The sequence below is a fragment of the Nycticebus coucang genome, chromosome 19, assembly GCF_027406575.1.
Source record: "Nycticebus coucang isolate mNycCou1 chromosome 19, mNycCou1.pri, whole genome shotgun sequence".
NCBI lineage: Eukaryota > Metazoa > Chordata > Mammalia > Primates > Lorisidae > Nycticebus > Nycticebus coucang.
The window spans coordinates 4,555,057-4,574,167 of NC_069798.1; the positions used below are offsets into that span (position 1 = coordinate 4,555,057).

Below are 19,111 nucleotides of genomic sequence, written 5' to 3' on the forward strand. Positions count from 1 at the left end.
AAATAAGGTCCTAAGAGTGGGGCCCTGATCCAACAGGATTAGTGTCCTTGTGGGAAGAGATTTGAGTGCTTGTTCTCTCTCTCCCACCTGAGGTCACGGCCAGAAGGCCTGGAAGAGATCCCTCACCAGAAACCGATTACAGCCTCCAAAACCGGAAGCAAATAAATGTCTACTGTTTAAGTCCCCCAGCTTATGATGTTTCATTATAGCAGCCTGAGCTAGTAGATAGATAAGGTACCATTATGTCACCACTTTCCAAAGAAAGGCTGGTGATAGGAAAGGTTCAGCAACCACTCCTAGGCTGGGGAGGGGCACATATCTGATCTGATCCAGCTCACCTGCCCTCCCACGCTGGAGAAAAAGATGGTTTTTATAACTTTAGCACCTAAAATACTGCTCTGTAACTCTGTGCTTTTCCTGTTGATCCCACAGTGTTTCCCCCCCTTGTCTTGTCACTTTACTTATTAAATCCTTTGTCATACAGAAAAATTTTAACATTTCAATATTGTCAAATTTCCTGATGCTTTTCTTAAAGTGTGTTTGGAATATTCTTAACAACACAAATGTCTTAGATACTTTCTCTCAAATTTTCTTCTAAAACTCCGAAAGCTTTATTTGTTACATTTGGGTGTTTATCTGATGTTCATTGTTGGATGTTTTATGAAAGAGGGACCCTTTTGGGTCCACATGGATAAACAAATGTCTCAGCTCACTTCATGGGAAAGCTCACATATCCCCCACTAATATTTTGTCTTTCCATTTATGCCTAAAGTCAGCATATGGCCTCTTTGATTTGACCTACTGGTTTATTCCTCTCTTCCTACCAATTTGTAGCAACTGTCATTTTCCCTTTACTTACAGTCCTTGCCTAGTTTTGTTATCAAAGTTATGCTAGCCTCTTAAAATGAAATGGTGAAGCAGCCTTTCTTATCCTCTTAATTTTTGTAATACAGAGTGCCAAACAACGTATACACATTTTGAGAAAGGAAAAGACTGTCTTAAAATTGTAATACTAACCAGTGATAACAAAAGAAGAACACAAGTCACACGCACATCTCTTGTAATTCAGATATCAAACATGACTTGAGTATTATAAATTTAATAGTTTTTTCCTTTGTTAAAATGTGTATACATTTTTTGGCACCCTCAGTGTTTATAAAATTTACTCATATTGTACTTCATATATTGATAGTTTATAAATTGTACATATTTATAAAACTTATATTTGAATTATCCATTTATTATTTTGTATCTGTAAATACGTTAGTGTCTGATGCATTTTCATGGGTCAAGTTTTAGCCATAATTCATTTTTTTTCTTTTTTCTTAAAACAGGATCTCACTCTGTCTTCCTGGGTAGAGTGCAGTGGTGTCATCTTAGCTCACTGCAACCTTTAAACTCTTTGGATCAAGTGATCTCCCTGCCTTGGTCTTGAGTAGCTGGGACTACAGGCACGTACCACCAGGCTTGGCTACATTTTCTACTTTCTGTAGAGATGAGGTCTTGCTCTTGTTCAGGCTGCTCTTGAACTATTGGCATCAAGTGATCCTCCTGACTTGGCCTCCCAAAGAGCTAGGATTACAGGCAATGAGCCCCCACACCAGGCCGATTTTTAAACAATTATTACTGTCTAGTTAGAATTTGTTTCTTTTTGAGTCAGTTTTGGACAATCTTATTTTTCCAGAAAATAACCCACTTTATCAAATTTATTACTGTTCATTATGAGTGGTTTTCTTCCTTTACTTATGATCTATTTTTAGAGGCTTGTCTGTTTCATTAATCTTTTCACAAAGCAGCTTTTTATCTTGTTGACCTTTTTATTGTTTCTGTGCTTTTTATTTAATCAATTTCTCCTTGTGTTCAGCAGTTCTTTTTCTCCTTCTTTGGTTTATTCCATTCTTTATCTTTCTTCTTGAATTAGATGCTCAGCTGGTCTTTCTTCTTTTTAAACCATAGTTAAGAACGTATTTTTCTTTTAGGTCCCATTTTATTTGCATTTGACAAGTTTAATAATAGATGATGCCTTATGAGTCACAGTTGTATTTTCAGGTATTTTTAGGAATGTCACTTTGGTCTGTGAATCAGCAGAAGTGCTGTTCCATATGTATACCTACATGTGACACATTTACACACACACACACACATATACACATGCATACATTGACACATGAATTTGTATTTTTATCTAGAATTCCTACATGTTTGTAGAAAGATCTTCAGATTAATCTACCATCTTTGCTAGAATGGTATGCATCTCCCACTTACTCAACGTTGTCATTATGAGAGAACGCTGATGTCTCCCTTACTCCTGGTTTGTACCTCCCGAAACCTGAGCATCCTAAGAGACAATCCCTATGGTTTATGCCCCAATATTTCAATTCTAGCCTAACCTGTAGGCTGCCTTTGCTGAGGGTAAATCTCATGATGCCAACCCCTCTTGAGTTGAGCACAACCATGGAATTGAACCTATTATAAATAAGGCAATGGCATCTTGTGTGTTTGCTTATTTTTAAATTTCACCTTGGAAATAATCCTACAGCATACCACTGCTGAGATTACAAACTACGTACAAGTTTCCTAGTTAAATAAAAATAATCCTCCAACACAGTAATAACACCCACCCCCTCACACATACACACGGGGTGGGGGTGGGGGGCTGTCCAGAAAGTATCCAGCCACGCACTATGAAAAATAGAGACGTACATGGCTGGACACTTTCCAGACAGCTGATCAATCAATCCATCATTCAATAAATAACACGGGGGAAAGGATACATTTTAATAGATTTTAAAAATATCATAGAGTATAACACCAAATTGTGCTTCCATTAGGGTCTTTGAAATTAAAAGAATTTTGTATTTTCAAGTCAGTTTTTCCCAAATACCTGTTTGTACGGATACAAAGCAGATCTTAACATAAATTCTTAGTATCTGTTGATGAACTTGTGAATTGTACCACATGAACTTGCTATTGTATCAGTTGAAAACTGACTGCAATTAGTCAAACTGGCCTTAAATATGTTTCCAGTTGTGCCACACAGAATTATGAATTCTATGAAATTAAGTCTTATATTCTTAAGTTTCTTTGATACTGAGTTTTTGTTATTGTTTTTCAGAGAAATAAATACTATAGTACCATCAAAATCAAAAACAGTGCTCATAAACAATAACTACAGAGAAAGTAACCCAAGACCTCTGAATTAGATTATAATTTCCATTTTATAGATTAGGAAAGGCAAATTTCAGCAAGAGAAGATGCTGTAATTCTAATCTAAGGCTTGAATCCAGTGCTGCACACTGTTTTTTAGAGCCAGTTTTTCTGAGTTATGGAATGCAATCATGCCCAGTACAGCACCCATCAAATTTTGACACCCAGCAATCAGCATTCCTGTTAGAGGTATTTTTGTGCACTCAATATAGCCTGATAACAACTGCTTTTAAATCTTGAGTGCCTTTCCTGTCTGTTGCTATCGCAACAAATGAAAGCAACTCAGGCTATGTTTACTGATAATTTATAAGCAAGCACAGCAAGCTCTAGGAGGAGCTGCAGTGGTTAATGTTTTCTGGAGCACACACAATACTTGAGGTCTGTGCAGGCCTTACTTTCTAGTCCTAGCTAAGCAAGGACTGAAATGGCCGTTTGCAGTGGACGGCCCACTTACCCTTCCCACCTCCACAAGGTTGGTCACCATGATGATGCTGGCAGTGTTTTCGTGCCACACCATCCTCCAGAAGTCATAGATGGTCTCTTGCATTGGCCCTGCAGCAAAACAGAATAGAGACTTAGTTTTCCCCTTGTAATTTCAACTAAAAAATTTCAGGGGCTTGCAAATAATCCATTAATACCCACATGCAGTTTCCTCATTTATAGAGATGGACATAGCTCTCTGGTGTGAAGGTAAAAAGGCACTCTTTCTAAAACTGCACCTAGGCTCAGCGCCCATAGCACAGTGGCTACGGCCTCAGCCACATACACTGAGGCTGGCGGGTTCGAACCCAGCCCCGGCCAGTTAAACAACAATGACAACTGCAACAAAAAATAGCCGGGTGTTGTGACAGGTGCCTGTAGTCCCAGCTACTTGGGAGGCTGAGGCAAGCCAAGGGGGACATAGTGAGACTCTGTCTTAAAAAAAAAAAATAAAAAATAAATAAAACTGCACCTATAGAAACAGCAGATTTTTCATTCATAGTTGAGTTTTCTCCTGTCATCAAACATGTCTGTACAGGAGCTCTTTTACCACTCTTAAACTACTACCATGAAAGAAAGTGATTCTCCATCATTTAGCTATTTATCTCCATAATACTCAAGGGTGAAATTTTAAAAAATGGATATTACTCTTTCTGCTGACAATTGGCAGGCACCCCAAGGAGGTGGTATATAGAATGAGCCTCTATAGGGAAAACGGCCTTGTCTTATTTCTAATATTTTCCTTATTCTGTGCTATCTGTCAAATTAATCCCTTTTTTCCCCCCGTCTGACTTTCTAAAGAGAGAAAAGTTAAGAGTTTTAAGCAGTTGCACTTCTTCTCCCTGAACATAAAGATTCCAGCCATCTACTTCGTTAGCTCTTGGGATATGAGCATTAAAAAGCTCTTTCCTATGGTTGGAAAGAAAAAAAAAAGAAGGGGGAATATGTATTACAGAAGGCCCGTGCTCCCGATACTAGCCGGTATAGAAAGCTGGAATTTAACATTTCTTTTAATCCTCTACTTTAGGCCCATGCACATTTGAGGGTATAAATGTAACACCACAAATCTTTATAAGACGAGGAGAAAGGCAAAGAAATGAGAGAAGTGTAGCTTCAAAGGGTCGGAAAGTCACATGACACATGTGAAATCAGGCAAATGTTCAGGCACATTCAGGACCAGAACCCAGCTGTACTGTAGTATCTTGACATTACAGATTACTGGATTTAGAGCTTAAATATTTAAATTTTAGATTTGTTTCTGCCTTTTAACTGGCTGTGTGATTTGGGGCAAGGTAACTTAGCCACTGCCAGCTTCGGCGTCTTCCTTCTTTACATACGATCACAGGGACACCTCTCAAGGTTATTTTGAGCACTCATGGAATTAATAATAGACACACAGGCATTTTATAAAGAGCAGCGCAACAGAAGGAAAACAAGGTATATTTAAAGGCATTTATGAATGGTTACCCCTTTGCTGAGAACAGCGGCACCCCCCAGGGGCCTTTGGTCACTCTCCATTCTTCTTCATCAATTAGCAATTGGTTCTTGTAAAGTTTTGGTTCTTGTTGAGGCCTCCTTCTCCTCTCTCCAAAAACACTGCCTTCTATCATTCCGCCCTGCCTGCTTCTGACTGCACTCTTATCCTCCCTGAGGGAGTGGACTTGGTTTCCTGATGTCTCGACGTCTAACCTCTTTGGGGTGGGACCATGCATGCCGCCTCCTGTGAAGCTCTACCAGCCATTTCAGCCCTGTCCCTCGGCAAGTGCGCGCCATTCTCCTGATATATAGGCTGAAGATTTCAGTGACTTTAATCTAAGGTTACAGAGGGGACAAGTAAACATTGAATTCCATCAATCACTACTGTTCTGGCTTGCAGAGAGTTTTACTCATTGTGTACTTAACAGCTTGTTACTTATTCACAAGGAAAAAAATGTACTGAGTCTGAGCATGGTGGCTTATGCCTATAATCCCAGCCCACTGGGAGGCCAAGGCGGGTGGATTGCTTGAGCTCAGGAGTTTGAGACCAGCCTGAGCAAAAGTGAGATCCATCTCTACTGAAAATAGAAAAACTGAGGCAAGAGGATCACTTGAGCCTAAGAGTTTGAGGTTGTTGTGAGCTATGATGGCACTGCACTCTACCCAGGGCCACAACTTGAGACTGTCTCCAAAAAAAAAAAAAAAAGCAAAAGGAAAAATGTACTGAGTCCATCTTTGTGTAAACTGTCTTCCCAACATGACCCCTGGAACAAAGGGGTGGCCTTCACTAGGGCACACAGGCACACGATGGCTGTGGTGGGTGAGTCAGAGGTTCTAGCATCACGGATAGCTTATGCCTGCATGAGCTCTCCTTTCAATGACCAACAGGAGTCTTCAGAGACATTCCAGGCAGGGGGCCCGATCTGCACTTCTACAATGCTTGTCACTCACTCTTCCTTACCAAGGGACACCCTGTGCTTGATTAGCTCCAGTTCCTCCTGGTTTACTGCTATTTCCTTAGTGCCATATGGAAGGCGTGGTGCACAGCAGAAGCTCAACGAACAAAAGAATGAAGTTTGCATACATGTGTGTAAACTGTGTTATTGTTAGGGTGTTATACAGAACACTAAGCATTAAATAATATTAGTATGTAGGATTTGTAGGATTCCTTTTCTCAACTTCTAAATTACCTGTAAGAGCTTGAAAACACAGTGGCTTAATTCCTTTCCAAGTCATGGAAAGAGGAATATCTTTTGCAAAGATTTCTTCACAAGGTTTGGGATTATCACTGTTCTCAGAGCACTGCCTTTGAGCCCTAAGACTGGACCGCTGCTCCTCCGATTTCCCTGCCCCAAGGCTTTGCTTCCACACTTAGCTCAGCCAGTTACCGTGCGTGCAAGCCTAGCTTCCAAGTAACTGTTCTCTAAGCAAGGCAGGTGTTCTCAACTCTAGCTACACAATGAAGTTATGATGGAGCTTTTAAAAAATCCTGATGTTATAACCAAAGAGACTGATTTAATTGGCCTTGGGTGGGAGTTGGGTCCAGGTGTATTTTCAAATCCCTCCTGATTTATAGCACCTGGGGCACTAATGCCACCTTGCAACCTACCCCTCAGGAAGTCTTCTACAGAGCGGTAATTGTGAAACATCAAAGATTAGTCTGTTGATAGCTGTGAATCTGATCAGTCTAACCCTGTCTACAAGTTCTGTGAATCAAGGAATCCCATTTTGCTCTGCGTTAGAAGGAACCTCACTAGGAAAGGTCATCTAGGAATATGGATACATTGCCACTCCACTGTGGCTGAGCACCGGTTAAGGTAGCATGTGGTTTTTAATGTTTACTTAACCAAATTTGCATCATCTTTTAAAATAAGGGTGTTTATAAGCATGAGCAGCTCATCTGGCTGAGAATATACACTTAAGTCTTCATGATTTTCTTACCCATTCACCTGCATTAAAAATGATTAGGATAGAAGACTGTATTAGGTGAAGTTCTTTTAAAGTGCTAAAATTAGGTACAAGTATCCAGAAGAACTAAAATAATTTTTTGTTAAAATCTAAAAATTAAATTGAAAATGAAGATTCTTCTGAGTTGATCCAAGAAAGAAAAAACAAGTACAACAAAGCACCCCACTGCCCCCCCAGTTCTGCAGGTCCCTCTGCTCTCACACGCCGGGCCCTGTGCCACCAACAGCTGGCAGCAGTCCCCTTCGCCACATGTGTGGCTGTCTTGGTGGCCTGGTCACCGTGGCAATTCAACCATACAACTGCTCAGCAGTGGGCACTGAAGATTCTTGGCTGATGATTCAAGATATTTTCTTGAATGCTCATTTCCTTTATTGCTTTTTGTTTTTTTTTGAAGGGTAGAAAATGGAAAAGGATGATACCCAAATTTTAGGTTTTTAATGCAAAATATATCAATTTTGTTTTTCCTTTCTCTTCCTGATATTTGAATAAATCATTAGAAACTCATGTCTCCTGGCAAAATGAAGAAAAGTATGCTGGAGGACTTTGCTGTCTCCAAGAGCTCCTCCATTTGAATGGAGTCTGGTGGCTGTGACCCTCCCGAGCAGACATCAGGAATCTAACAAAGTGCTTACCCTCAGCACTTGTGCTGAGATAGTAACGGCAGGAGGGACACCTGGAGGTCAGCATCCCTCTGCCTGGACCTCTGACTCCTCGGCTCATGGGAGATGCTCACAGAATGGCCAGTCTAAATCCCCAACACAGAAAACCAGAGCAACAGGCAAAGGATGCTGCCAAACCTCCCTCTCCCGAGGTACGAACAGGTGCGAAGGCAGTCTGGGCATTTGATTCCCATAGTTTCCGGCTGGGTGGGAGCCACTATAATCGCTGGGTCGGTACATTTACAGATGTTTGCACAGTAGGCAAGAAAGTTATTCTCAGCAGTCCTCCCCCCATGGGGCTGCAGCGCTTGAAAGGTAAGGTCTAGAAATTTCAATAATACCAGGCCAGTAATCCATTCCATTTCCTTCACAATAGTTGGCGCACACAGACCTCTGCTGGGAAGGAAATGTGCAGAGGGGCCTTTCTTGCCACCACCAAGCCCTGAAGGAACAGAAAATAGGGCAGAAAAAACTAGAGTTCAAAAAAAGAAAAAATTAAAAGTCATGAAAAGTGTTAAGTGGAAGGCATTTTTAATGATGGGCTGTACTGTGTACCATGAGTTCATGGGAAGCGAGAGATTAAAAATCATCATTTCAAACCTTGACAGATGACGTGTACCCTTTCTTTTCACATTCAGATTTCTCTAAAGCACGTTTTCCATGTTAACTAGAGCTGCCGAGAAGTCAAGGTCCCCTAAGCTCACGGTGGCGAGTTCACGTTTTTTGAAGTGAAGAAAGGTGGTATAAATGTGAATTGACATTCCCCCATACACCCACCATCCTGCTGAGACATTTCCCAGGTCCTCTGGGAAGCAGCTGACGTGGATCATCTTATTAAGTTTAAAAGTGACCACCCTCCTGTGAAATGGTGCTATTGTTCTGCCCCATTTTACTGGCAAGCAACTGATGCACAGAGGGCCACACAGCTCGTGAGTTTTGAACTGGGGTTCGACTCCAGTCTGTCCCACTGCCTCATTTCAACATAAGAAGCAACTGAGAAGGGTTCTATGAGGTGGGTGTGTACTATACCATCCTCATGATCCTGGAAAGAAGGGGACAGGAAAACACACACCAACCACAGGGAAGCAGCCCACGTGTTTTTAGTATCAGGTCACTCCCTCCTACTACACTTCCCGGAGCCTCCCACTGGTACGGAGTACAACCCAACTTTTTGAATACAGCCAACCCCCAAGCTTCTCCACTCCCCAGGAGCCGTCTGAGAACACAGGACACCCTGCTTTCCTCACCTATTACTAACTCTGCTCACGGCCCCATAACAGCAATTGCTCCCCTGATTCACAAAGCAGCCTAACCCACCTCCCAGAGCCCGCATGGGGCTCCTTCAACCTAGCCCTCAGCCAAAGTGCCTCTCTGAAAACCACAGCCTCAGAGGGTCATTTTCCTGCTTGAATCTTCCAAGGGCTTTCCACTGCTCTCAGTAATGCTGCCAAGGTCTTTGACCGGCACCTATGGCCCGCTCGGCCTGTACCTGGATGGCGTCTGGGTCCCTCCCAGACCATCTGTTTGCTGGTGTCAGCTTAGCAGTCTGAAAGCCACTTTGAAGGCTACTGTTCTAAGACCCCAGGTGAGGCTGACCGGGTCTTCATGCCGTGAACGTCAGCTGAGGTGCTGTGTGCTCCCCGGTGGTCCCTGTGAAGGGCCTCATACCCCAGGTGAGGCTGACCGTGTCTTCACGACATGAACGTCAGCTGAGGTGCTGTGCGCTTCCCCGGTGGTCCCTGCGAAGGGCCTCATACCTCTCTGGCTTCCTGCATGTGTCCCACCTCCTTGGCCCTAGTGGCTGTAAGCAGCCACCCATGCATGCAGCAATCAAGCACTGAGGCGAGAGTAAACTCTGGGCATTCTGCTCCAGGGATTCTGCGAGGTGTGGTAAGAGATGCAGAGGGGATTATATAAACACGGTCCCTCCTTTCCAGAAGCTTGGAGGTGCCTCATGTAGAGACAAGGCAAGGAGATTCTACTCTCTCTTGTGAGCAGGTAGTGGTAAGTCTGGAATCCAAAGGACAGCAGCAATGTGGCTATAGGTGCTGTCCCAACACAGGCATCAGGTGTGGCCTGGGGGCAGGATGCTCAGAACAGCGGTGGGACAGTGTGGCAAGTTCCCAGCTGGCCTCTTGCTGCTGGCCTGGCTAGGTGGGACTGGAGGCTCCCCGATGTAGGGAGGAGACTCAGGTGGGCTTCTGCTGTTAGGCCAGGCTGGCTCAGGACCTGATGGGTGACGGATTCAGCCTTACATACAGCGGAAGCCTGGGACTGCCCTTGGAGGATGGTTTTGAAATCAAAGGGGGCTCTTGCTGTTTGTAGTGCTTTGTCAGCATAGAATTCAAAAGCTCTAGGCCGGAAGGGGGTGGTGGACAATCCAGAGGGGCCCAAACATAGATGACCCACACAGGCAGGTGCTGCCGGCCATCTCTGTGCACAGTCTCCTCCACTCACCTCTGGGGGCAGAAGGCAGGGACCATACTCCACGTTAACAGGAGAAGCGGGTGTTAGAGGAGACTAAGTGACTTTGTCAGGACTGCACCACCAGCATGTGGCAAAGCTGGGTTTCCAACCCAGATCAAGCCAGCCACACTGTTCTGAACGAAGTGACCTGTCCGAGACCTGTCTGTGCACATCAACCCTCAAACAATGTGATGCAACTGGCCTGGGTCTGGGACTGCAGGAGAGCAGTGGGGCAGGAGTATGTACCAAATGGGGAAGGACTGAGGGAAGCGGAGGGCCCTGAGACAGGGTGGCTGTGCAAGAGCTCTGGCCTGGGTACAGCCTTTTCACGTCCCTCATCATCCAGCTCCCTCCATGAGGGCTGAGGACCACGGAAGGGGCAATGTGCACATGGAGAAAGAGGAGCCTGGGATTTATGCATGTGCTATAAAGCTTTTGCTGTGGCCCTAAATTTTTGATCCGTTACTGTTACTGTTGCTTCCAGCGACATCTATAAGAAGTATCCTGACGTGTGTTATTCCACATTCAGAGAATGAGAACTCTTCAGTGGCTTTCTGAGTAAGTTTTTATTGCAAAACTTGATGTGATTTTTCAATAGGATCCTTCCATAATGTTCACGTCTATAACTTCACATTTAGTAGCTTTTCATTTTTGCAGGAGTGAAATGTGAAAGGTAAAATGCGCCACCGTGCTTTACGGGCTGACTCTGCCTGTGTCACAAGGTGGTAATGATGACACAAAACGGCTGGATTCCGCATTAATAATCCTGAACACTCCTGGGGCTCCTTATGTTAAAATCACGGAATTTTTTAACAATAAAAATCAACCGATGAAATGGAAGCAGCCACACATGGGGTTACTCTGTATGGGAAAATTTTATTTAACCTAAATTCAAAACTGTAACTGGAAGCATATTAAAATAGCATTTTCCAAGGATAGCTCTCACGTGTACTAGAATGTGTCTAGAAACCCAGGGCTAGAAATGTTCACCAGTCCATGGAAATTTTAATTTAGTGACAGTGAAAGACTAGAAAATAGGCATGGGAGTCATAATAAAATACACCTTTTCAGAAGCAGTGTCAAAAGCGATGACTTAACTAGTCACATTAAGCAGTGTTTTCAGTTAATTAGTTCCAGTGGTTCCCAGGTACTGACAAGCCCCTTCCTCTCCACTGGACCAGGTCTTCCTTCCACGCGAGTCTGTTCCCATCAGCGCTCACGCTGCCCGGCAGATACTTGCCCTTTGCCCTGTCTGCTCTAAACTGACTTCCCGGGTGTGGTCTTCTTAAACCCTGAATTACGCCTGCACTTGCAGATGTGCCCACAAATAGCCTTTCCTCTGGAACCCACAGGTTTATATTTACATTTCATCTGTCTATTCTGCCAAATTATTCTTTCAGAATGAAATAAGAACGGGTGACAATATTAGCTGTGCAGATATATGAAGCTTTCTCTACATAAGTAGTTACATGGAATGTTTCTATCTGGGTGTACTAAAGATCATATGAAATCCTGATTGGATACCGAAAGATAATGTCAGATTTAATTAAGAGAAAATTGGCAAACATCAAACTTTGACGGTTGGGCTGCATAAACAGCCTGGGAAACATTTGTCTGTAATAGCAGCTACCAGCTTCCAACCACTGTATCTTTTTGGTTAACCTCTAGGCGAGCAGATGGCGCCTGCTTAGCCAGCCAGCGTTGCAGACACAGGTGGAGAGCACACCCTTCCCCGTCACCCTCTCCATGCCTCTGTCCCCACCATTCTCTTTCCCAGAAGACAGAACGTAATGTAACGTTCTCTAGGGGTCCTCAGCCTTCCAAAGCTCTTCTCTTATCTCAGAAATTATTTTCAGTGAGGCCTGTTGGGAAGGAACTTGTCTAGTCTTTGGAATTCAGGTGTTTTCACGTCCATGGAGTCTGGCTTTGTGCATCATGGAAGCCTTCAGAACACCAAGGCGGGGAGCTGGGGTCTTTGCTACTATCAGAGCTGCTCAATTTCCACAAGACTTCAAAAGCTGATGGAAAATGTGTTTTTTCTAGCTTATGCTACAGCTGATTGTCTTTCCTATGTTTATCTTTCTGCTTAAAAGTTAACAATGATGACAATCTTTGTACTTTGGAGGGGATACAGGATGTTGGTGAAAACTCAAGCAGTTCCCTTTGATAAATCCTCAGGAAGGAAGCGTTAACAAGTGCAGAATGTGTTGGCATTTATGAAAACTATGTAACTATACACTCACTGTACTTGGGTTTCAGACTGAACTGCCTTTCTGCGTTGACAGGTATGTCTTTTGGAATCCTGCAGGGGTAGGGAGCCTGTGGCTTTCTGATTTCAAGATCATTCTTTTTTAAGTAACACAAGAGGCAAGAAAAGCTTGAACTTTCTCTGCTGCGCCCTTCCTAATAAAAGGATTAATTATGTAACGTGGATTCAGTCAAAAGGCCACAGTTAAGGACCAGGAAGTTCCCAAGTTTCCTCGGGGCGGCAGGTTCCCCTCTCCCGCTAGGATCATAATGATTAGAACCAGAGTTGACATTACTGAGAGGGTGTTGGCAGAGTCAGTTTCTGGCCTGTGAAGGCTTACTGTAGAGACCATGCTTTAATAAACCACTTAGCCACCTGTCTCTTGAGAGTGGGGTCGGGGTCTTGGCCTAGTTACCAACATAAAATGTGTTTGTATTTGGAAGAAATTTTAAGGCCAAGTTTCAAAGATCTGACTGTGGCTATGTTGCATTAAGGAAAGAAATATTTATAAGGAAAACCACCAATGGGGTGATGCTTAGCATGGTTTGCTACTGGAACTGAAACGGTCCAAGCATTTCTGGAAACCTCAGAATACACTGTTGCTTGGATTTTGTTCTTTCTGGACTATGTCCAATCCTCTTTTAGCATCACGCCTCTGTTTAGCATCACACCAGCTTGCAGTGGTACCACTGTGGCTGCAAATGGAAAGGTATCTATTATTCTAGAAACCTGACATGGAAAGCAGGTTGACAAAGGCATACTTGAGTGATGAGGGATAAAGATTAGTCCTCCAAAGGGAAACTCTAAAATGGGAAAGAATAAAAGAGTTGGTAAGAAGTGTGTGGCAGACAGACATGGCTGCTGGAGGGACGTTGGTCCCTGATGCCTGGGCAGGCTGTGTGTCAGCGTGCATGGGACGCTGAAAAGAGGTGCAGGAGAAAGTGTAGCCTCAGAAAGGAGGAACATGACAGATGTCCCTAACGAAGGGGCATCCTGCTGGCTGGGACACAGAGCATGTTGGTGTGGGTCCCCAAAGAGAGCTCTCAGAAATAGCCTGGAGTGTGAGCACGCCGTAAAGGGGGAACAGCGAGGAGGCGATCGAGGGGAAAAAAGAGAGTGGCAGCCTTCAGGATGGAGGGACTTGGTGACCCAAAGGACCTGGCTGCCTTCTGTCAAGGAGAAGTAAAGGGAAGGCACAATTCCACATTCATGGGCTTCTGGGGCTGCTGCCAGAGAAACAAAGGCTTTCATCACTCTCCATCTTCCTTAATTAAACTTTTCTCAGTACACAAGTGGGATTCTCTTTTATTTAAGGAAAAGGAGAATAAATCTAATAAATGAAAAAAATAGAGATAAACTGACTCCCTAGACATAGCTCAGGGCAGGCAATCTTGAATTTTCAGTGGCAGTGCGGGGCATTGCGTCAGGAAATTTCCAACAGCTTCATTTTGAGTGATAAGCAGGAAGCAGAAGTCATTTGCAATGGACAGAAACTTCCTAAACCTTTTGCTGCCATGACAAACTGTGTCCATGGGTAAACAAGAAACCTGGTGCTCAGGGTTAGAAAAAAGTGGTTCCAGGTCTGCCCTGGGTTCCAATTTGTCATCTGCTAAATGGGGTTGGGGTGGGAAAGAGAAACAGCCTGAAGAAGTTCCTCAGTCTGTTGCTGCACTGAAATTACGATGGAGTAATAGCTGGTTGTCATTTGCAAGTCCCTCCACACTGTAATTCTGAGGTCACTGCTGTATTCCGGGCCCTGTGTGGACTCTGGCCCTTGGTAGGTGCACAGGAACCTTGGTTCAATTTGAATGAACCAGGTCGTAAAGGAGGAGTTCCACTTTCCAAGGGTCCAGCGTGCAGGAGGGCCAGGAAGCCAGTACCATGGAAAGTACATGGTTATTTAGCTACGGTTCTATCCTTTCAAAGGGCTGACCCTGGAAGAAAGATGTGACCACATAATTGTCCCTCTTGTTGATCCAAAAAGGCCCCTTGGGGGAACAGATCTGTCTTAACATAGTAGTTTTCTCCAGGTGGAGACCTGCACACGTTCTATTACAATATAAACATTTTACATACGTGACTCATTTGAACCTGCATAGATGAAGTTACTTAAATCAATTTCTGTTTTCAGTTCCAGGGCTGTGAGCTTTCTAAAAGTTTCTACCAGCTCTTAGAAGAGTCTATGATTTTCTGTTTTAAATGAGAGACACCTCCAAATTCCTCTTATTCCTCTTAAAGACTTAAAAAAAAAAAAAAAAGCCTTAAAGACAACCTAAAACTGGGCACATGCTCAGCATGAGGACAGCGTTTACTTTCAAATCATTCTGTATTACCTTAGGTTTTATTATTTGAGGGACTATTAAGGGACATCCCTTATTGTGTCTATAACAACATAGGCAGATGTTACCTAATGTGACCTATTTTTGGCTTCATCTTTTAATTTTCAGTCTGTCTTCAAATGTTCTCTCTGCTAATGAGCAGGTTAATTTAGAACACAGGGACAAGAGATCTCTTTGAAACTGATCTTTGGCTAATTGTCCAGTATCGTTTGAAATTAGTGAAAAGAAGCTACTGTTTAAAAGGAAGTTTCTGGATAAGCTATTAATTGCATTCCTTTACTCTCTTTTGGCAAATCACAGATGGTGAAATGATCCTGCACAAACTTGACTCTCAGAAGGTGGACTACTCAGGCCTCAGGAGGGATCTCTGCCTGCCTGTGCATAAATCACACTTTTTCCAAGCCTCCTTATTTAAATTTGGAAACTAGAGAATATTCCATTTCACTAGGTAATAGTTTTAAGTCAATCTTAAACAGGAAATAACAAATGAATCCAAAACATAACCTATGACCCCCGACAACATAGGGACAACTCAGCAGGGGAGCACAAAGTCAACTAACACAGAATCTGTGCTGGAAGTGTGCACTGCACTGGTGCTCGAGGAATAAAACAAAAGGTGTTTACTGAGGGCTGAGCTTTTGATTTAAAAAAAGTTCTTTCAATTCTACTGAGGAATAATTTCAAGGGTACATCTCCATCTGGAGGTCAGATGCAGGACACAAAAGCTTCTTTACAGAGCGCTTAGAACTTGCGTTGACACCCAGAGAACTCTTCCACACAAGAATGGTTTACCCAGCAAAGGTAAGGGCACCATTCAAAGCACCATTATTTACTGCTGAAGAGGCCTGAATAGAAATTTTAAGCTAAGAAAACATAAAACCATATTTATCTTTTTGAAAATCCTCATTAAAAATGTACGCACCACATAGATTATGTGGAAGAAAGGTTAAAAAAACAGATTAACAGCAAACAAGTCATTGTAGCAAAGTTTCAACTGCTATGCAGTGTTTTGAGATTCTGTAAATATTCTCACTATCAACCTTCACTCCCCACATTTTTTATTATTTTCATAAAAAAGTCTGTTCCTCTCTGAAAGTCTCGGGAGGCACCCTTTTAGTCTTCTCTTTTTATAATTATGGGCAAATTGTAATTACAGACACAACTGATTCTATAAGGTGAATGAGGGTGTTTGCATAAACACAGTCAATGTAGAGATAAGCAAAATTGGTTTAACAAGATGGACTGTTTCTAAAGACAAGGGCATTGATTTGCTGACATGTCTGAAGAAAGTGTTCCAAGGAGGGGAGATGACCAGCCTTTAACTTGAAATAGAAATAGTCACAGGTGTTAGAGATAATAACGGCAAAATCCACCCTATAGAGCAAATGCTTTGTTAGGCCAACATGAGACATCTTTTCGACCTAGCCGGAATATTCTACCACCTAACTGGGGTCTGGCACACAGTGACTCTCAGCTCCTTCCTTCACTCACTCTCTTCTTATGTTTTTACTGAGCATTTGTTTTGTGCCAGCTCTCGGCCAGCTGTGCCCACTTGCTGAATTGATGGATAGCTTGTGACCCTTCTTTCTGATGTCCTGGTCATGACGCACCCTGCCATGAAGGCATCTTCTTCACACAGAATGTCCCTCCCAGCTGTGGGTGGTTCTGCCAGAAGATAGTTTTATTTCTCATTTTAAGTGGCTATTTGGCATGTGGTTTTTTCTATCAGTTCCTGTGGTCTCTGCCAAACAATGTGAGTTGGTGTCCTCTAGTATACCAGGACAAGGCAGATGGTGACAAGGTCAATAGCGTGTGCTGGATGCCACCTCCCCACAGGCCACCATTTCTTTGCATCGTTCCAGCTTCTTAAGAACAGCTCAGGTTTACCCACATGTGCGAAATGAATGCTCATGTCGCTATTGAGGAGTCTATACAAGACGACTCACGTGTTGAAATGACAGCAGATAGAATGAGTAAGACCTACTCTGTGCTGTTTCAGTGTATTTTCAAGGTAAATGAAGGAGGACAGAGGACAAGACACTGCTTAAGTGCTTTAGCAATATTAACTCATTTAATCTGCATGGCAGCCCCACAAGGTAGGTTATTTATGAGGAGCATGGAGATAAATAACTTGTCTGAGGCTACACAGGTTATCAGAGGAGGAGCCAGGCTTTGAGCTCCAGAATCCATGCTCCTAATCATCAAGCTGTGCTTTCTCAAAACAGTAATAAAGGCTCCCACACGCATGGTGCATGCTCCGTGCCAGACACTGCTCTAAGCGTCCAGGGAACTGAGCTACTTTTATCCCCATCGCTGCCTGTGGGGAGCAGCATGGAGAGGTGAGGATGAGCTCCAACACAGCAAACTCAACAGCTGTGTGTGAGTCTGGCCTTTCTACATCTTAGGTCTGCAGCTCTAAGTACACAGTTTCAAGTCTCTCAGTTTCCTTAACTTTAACTTTAAGACATCCATAGTACCTACCCCCCATATTTGTGGTAAAGATGAAATGAATTACTCTATATGTAAGTGCCTGGAACATTGGTACACAGTAAATTCTATCCTGATTACTATCAGGACCAATGACAGACGGAAGGGATTGGATAAGGTGTATGGGGGGTGTGTGTGCATAAACACAGTCCACGTAGAGATAAGCAAGATGAGAACAACGGGACTGATTCCCATGAGTCCAAACACTAGGACTCTACTTTAAATAAATGTAGGAAGTTCCTATAACTTTTCTGTGGCAGCACAAGAATTGAGACCCAGGCTTTCCGACTGTGGTACGTGTGTTATTTCCACCATATCCTGCTTTTAATAAGTGAATGCCAGCTATGGGATCAGCCACTCCAGGTCTCCTGTCATCAACAGTGAGTGTTTTCTGATATAAATGCTAAAATGTTGAAAAGTGAGTGAAGCCTTACACTTTCCAGGCACAAATGTAAAATAAAAACATAAAGGCAGAAAACCAAACCTGAAGCAAACAATAAAGCCCAGGCCTCAAGTGACTGGGATTCAAAATACTGAAGACTGTAATGATATATCAACGGCTTTCAGTAAAAGGTTAGGCTACTAAACAGTTCACTCATTTGTTCAAATCAATAGAAAATGTGGCTGTCCAGCATGAGGCCAGCCCCTGCTCTCTCTACCCCTGAGGAATCAACTTCATATATGGTAGAACCTCTGTAAGTTGACCACCCATGGAACAATCTGGTCAACACACAGAGATGGTCAACACAAGGAACGAGGCCTGCTGCACTCCCCGTACATGTGGTGCATGTCTGGTCTGGGAAAATTAGCTCAACTTAAGGAGGTGGTCAGCTGGAATGTTCTACTGTGGTTACAAACAATCTATGGCAGATTTTACTTCCTAAGGAGTATGGTTTCTTTCTTCTTTTTTTTCCGCAATGTTGCCCGGTAGAGTGCCATGGTGTCACAGCTCACAGCTACCTCCAACTCTTGGGCTTAAGCAATTCTCTTGTCTCAGCCTCCCAAGTAGCTGGGACTACAGGCACTTGCCACAACGCCCAGGTATTTTTTGTTGCAGTTGTCATTGTTGTTTAGCTGGCCCGGGCCGGGTTTGAACCGACCACCCTTGGTGTATGTGGCTTGTGCTGTACCACTGTGCTATGGGCACTGAGCCAGAAGTGTGGTTTCTTTTTAAAGGCGGATTAAATCTGTGCTTTCCGCCTGACCCGTAACTAACTTTAACATCTCTGACTAAAGTGAGGTTCTTAACCTTACGTCCACAGAACCTGATATTGTTCATGAATGGTATTTGTGGGGAGGGGGAGGCCGTGAATCTACCACCTTAAATTGTATACTGTAGCATACACATATGTGTACACATGAAATTTTCTTTCTGGGGAGATGGCCTCCAGATATCATTGGTTTTGAAAGAAGTTCTGTGTTTCTCAAAGGTGAGGAACCACTGGGCCAGAACACACAAGGCTGGAATTCCTGGTAGATAGCGTGAGGTGGGGCAGGGGAGAGACAAGGACCTCCCAGCTCTCAGGTGGGCTTCTGGGCCCCTGCTTGACACCCTCCCTCCAGTCTAGCGCTCCAAGCAAGTGCTGCACAGAGGTAATGCTGATGGAGACAGGCCCTTCACATGGCAAGATCAAGGCTCAGATCAGAACCCGAACCAGGTGGACGACTCTGTCAAATTAGCATAATTCAGAAAAGACGAAATGATGACGTGGGCATCAAGGCACCTCTCCTTGGGAAGAGTGATGTGTCCATCTCAGCAGTCTACAGTTCAGGTTACAACA

At 43.5% G+C, this 19,111-nt stretch overlaps 1 protein-coding gene across 5 annotated transcripts in view; it reads right to left on the reverse strand.

The window, feature by feature from the left end:
- PTPRM (protein tyrosine phosphatase receptor type M) overlaps positions 1-19,111 on the reverse strand; it is an 810,424-nt gene that overhangs the window by 63,158 nt on the left and 728,155 nt on the right. For all 5 annotated transcript variants that reach the window (XM_053571260.1, XM_053571259.1, XM_053571258.1 and 2 more), the window contains one exon: positions 3,662-3,759. In XM_053571260.1, the coding sequence (XP_053427235.1) occupies positions 3,662-3,759 (98 nt within the window). The remainder of the gene's footprint in view (positions 1-3,661; positions 3,760-19,111) is intronic.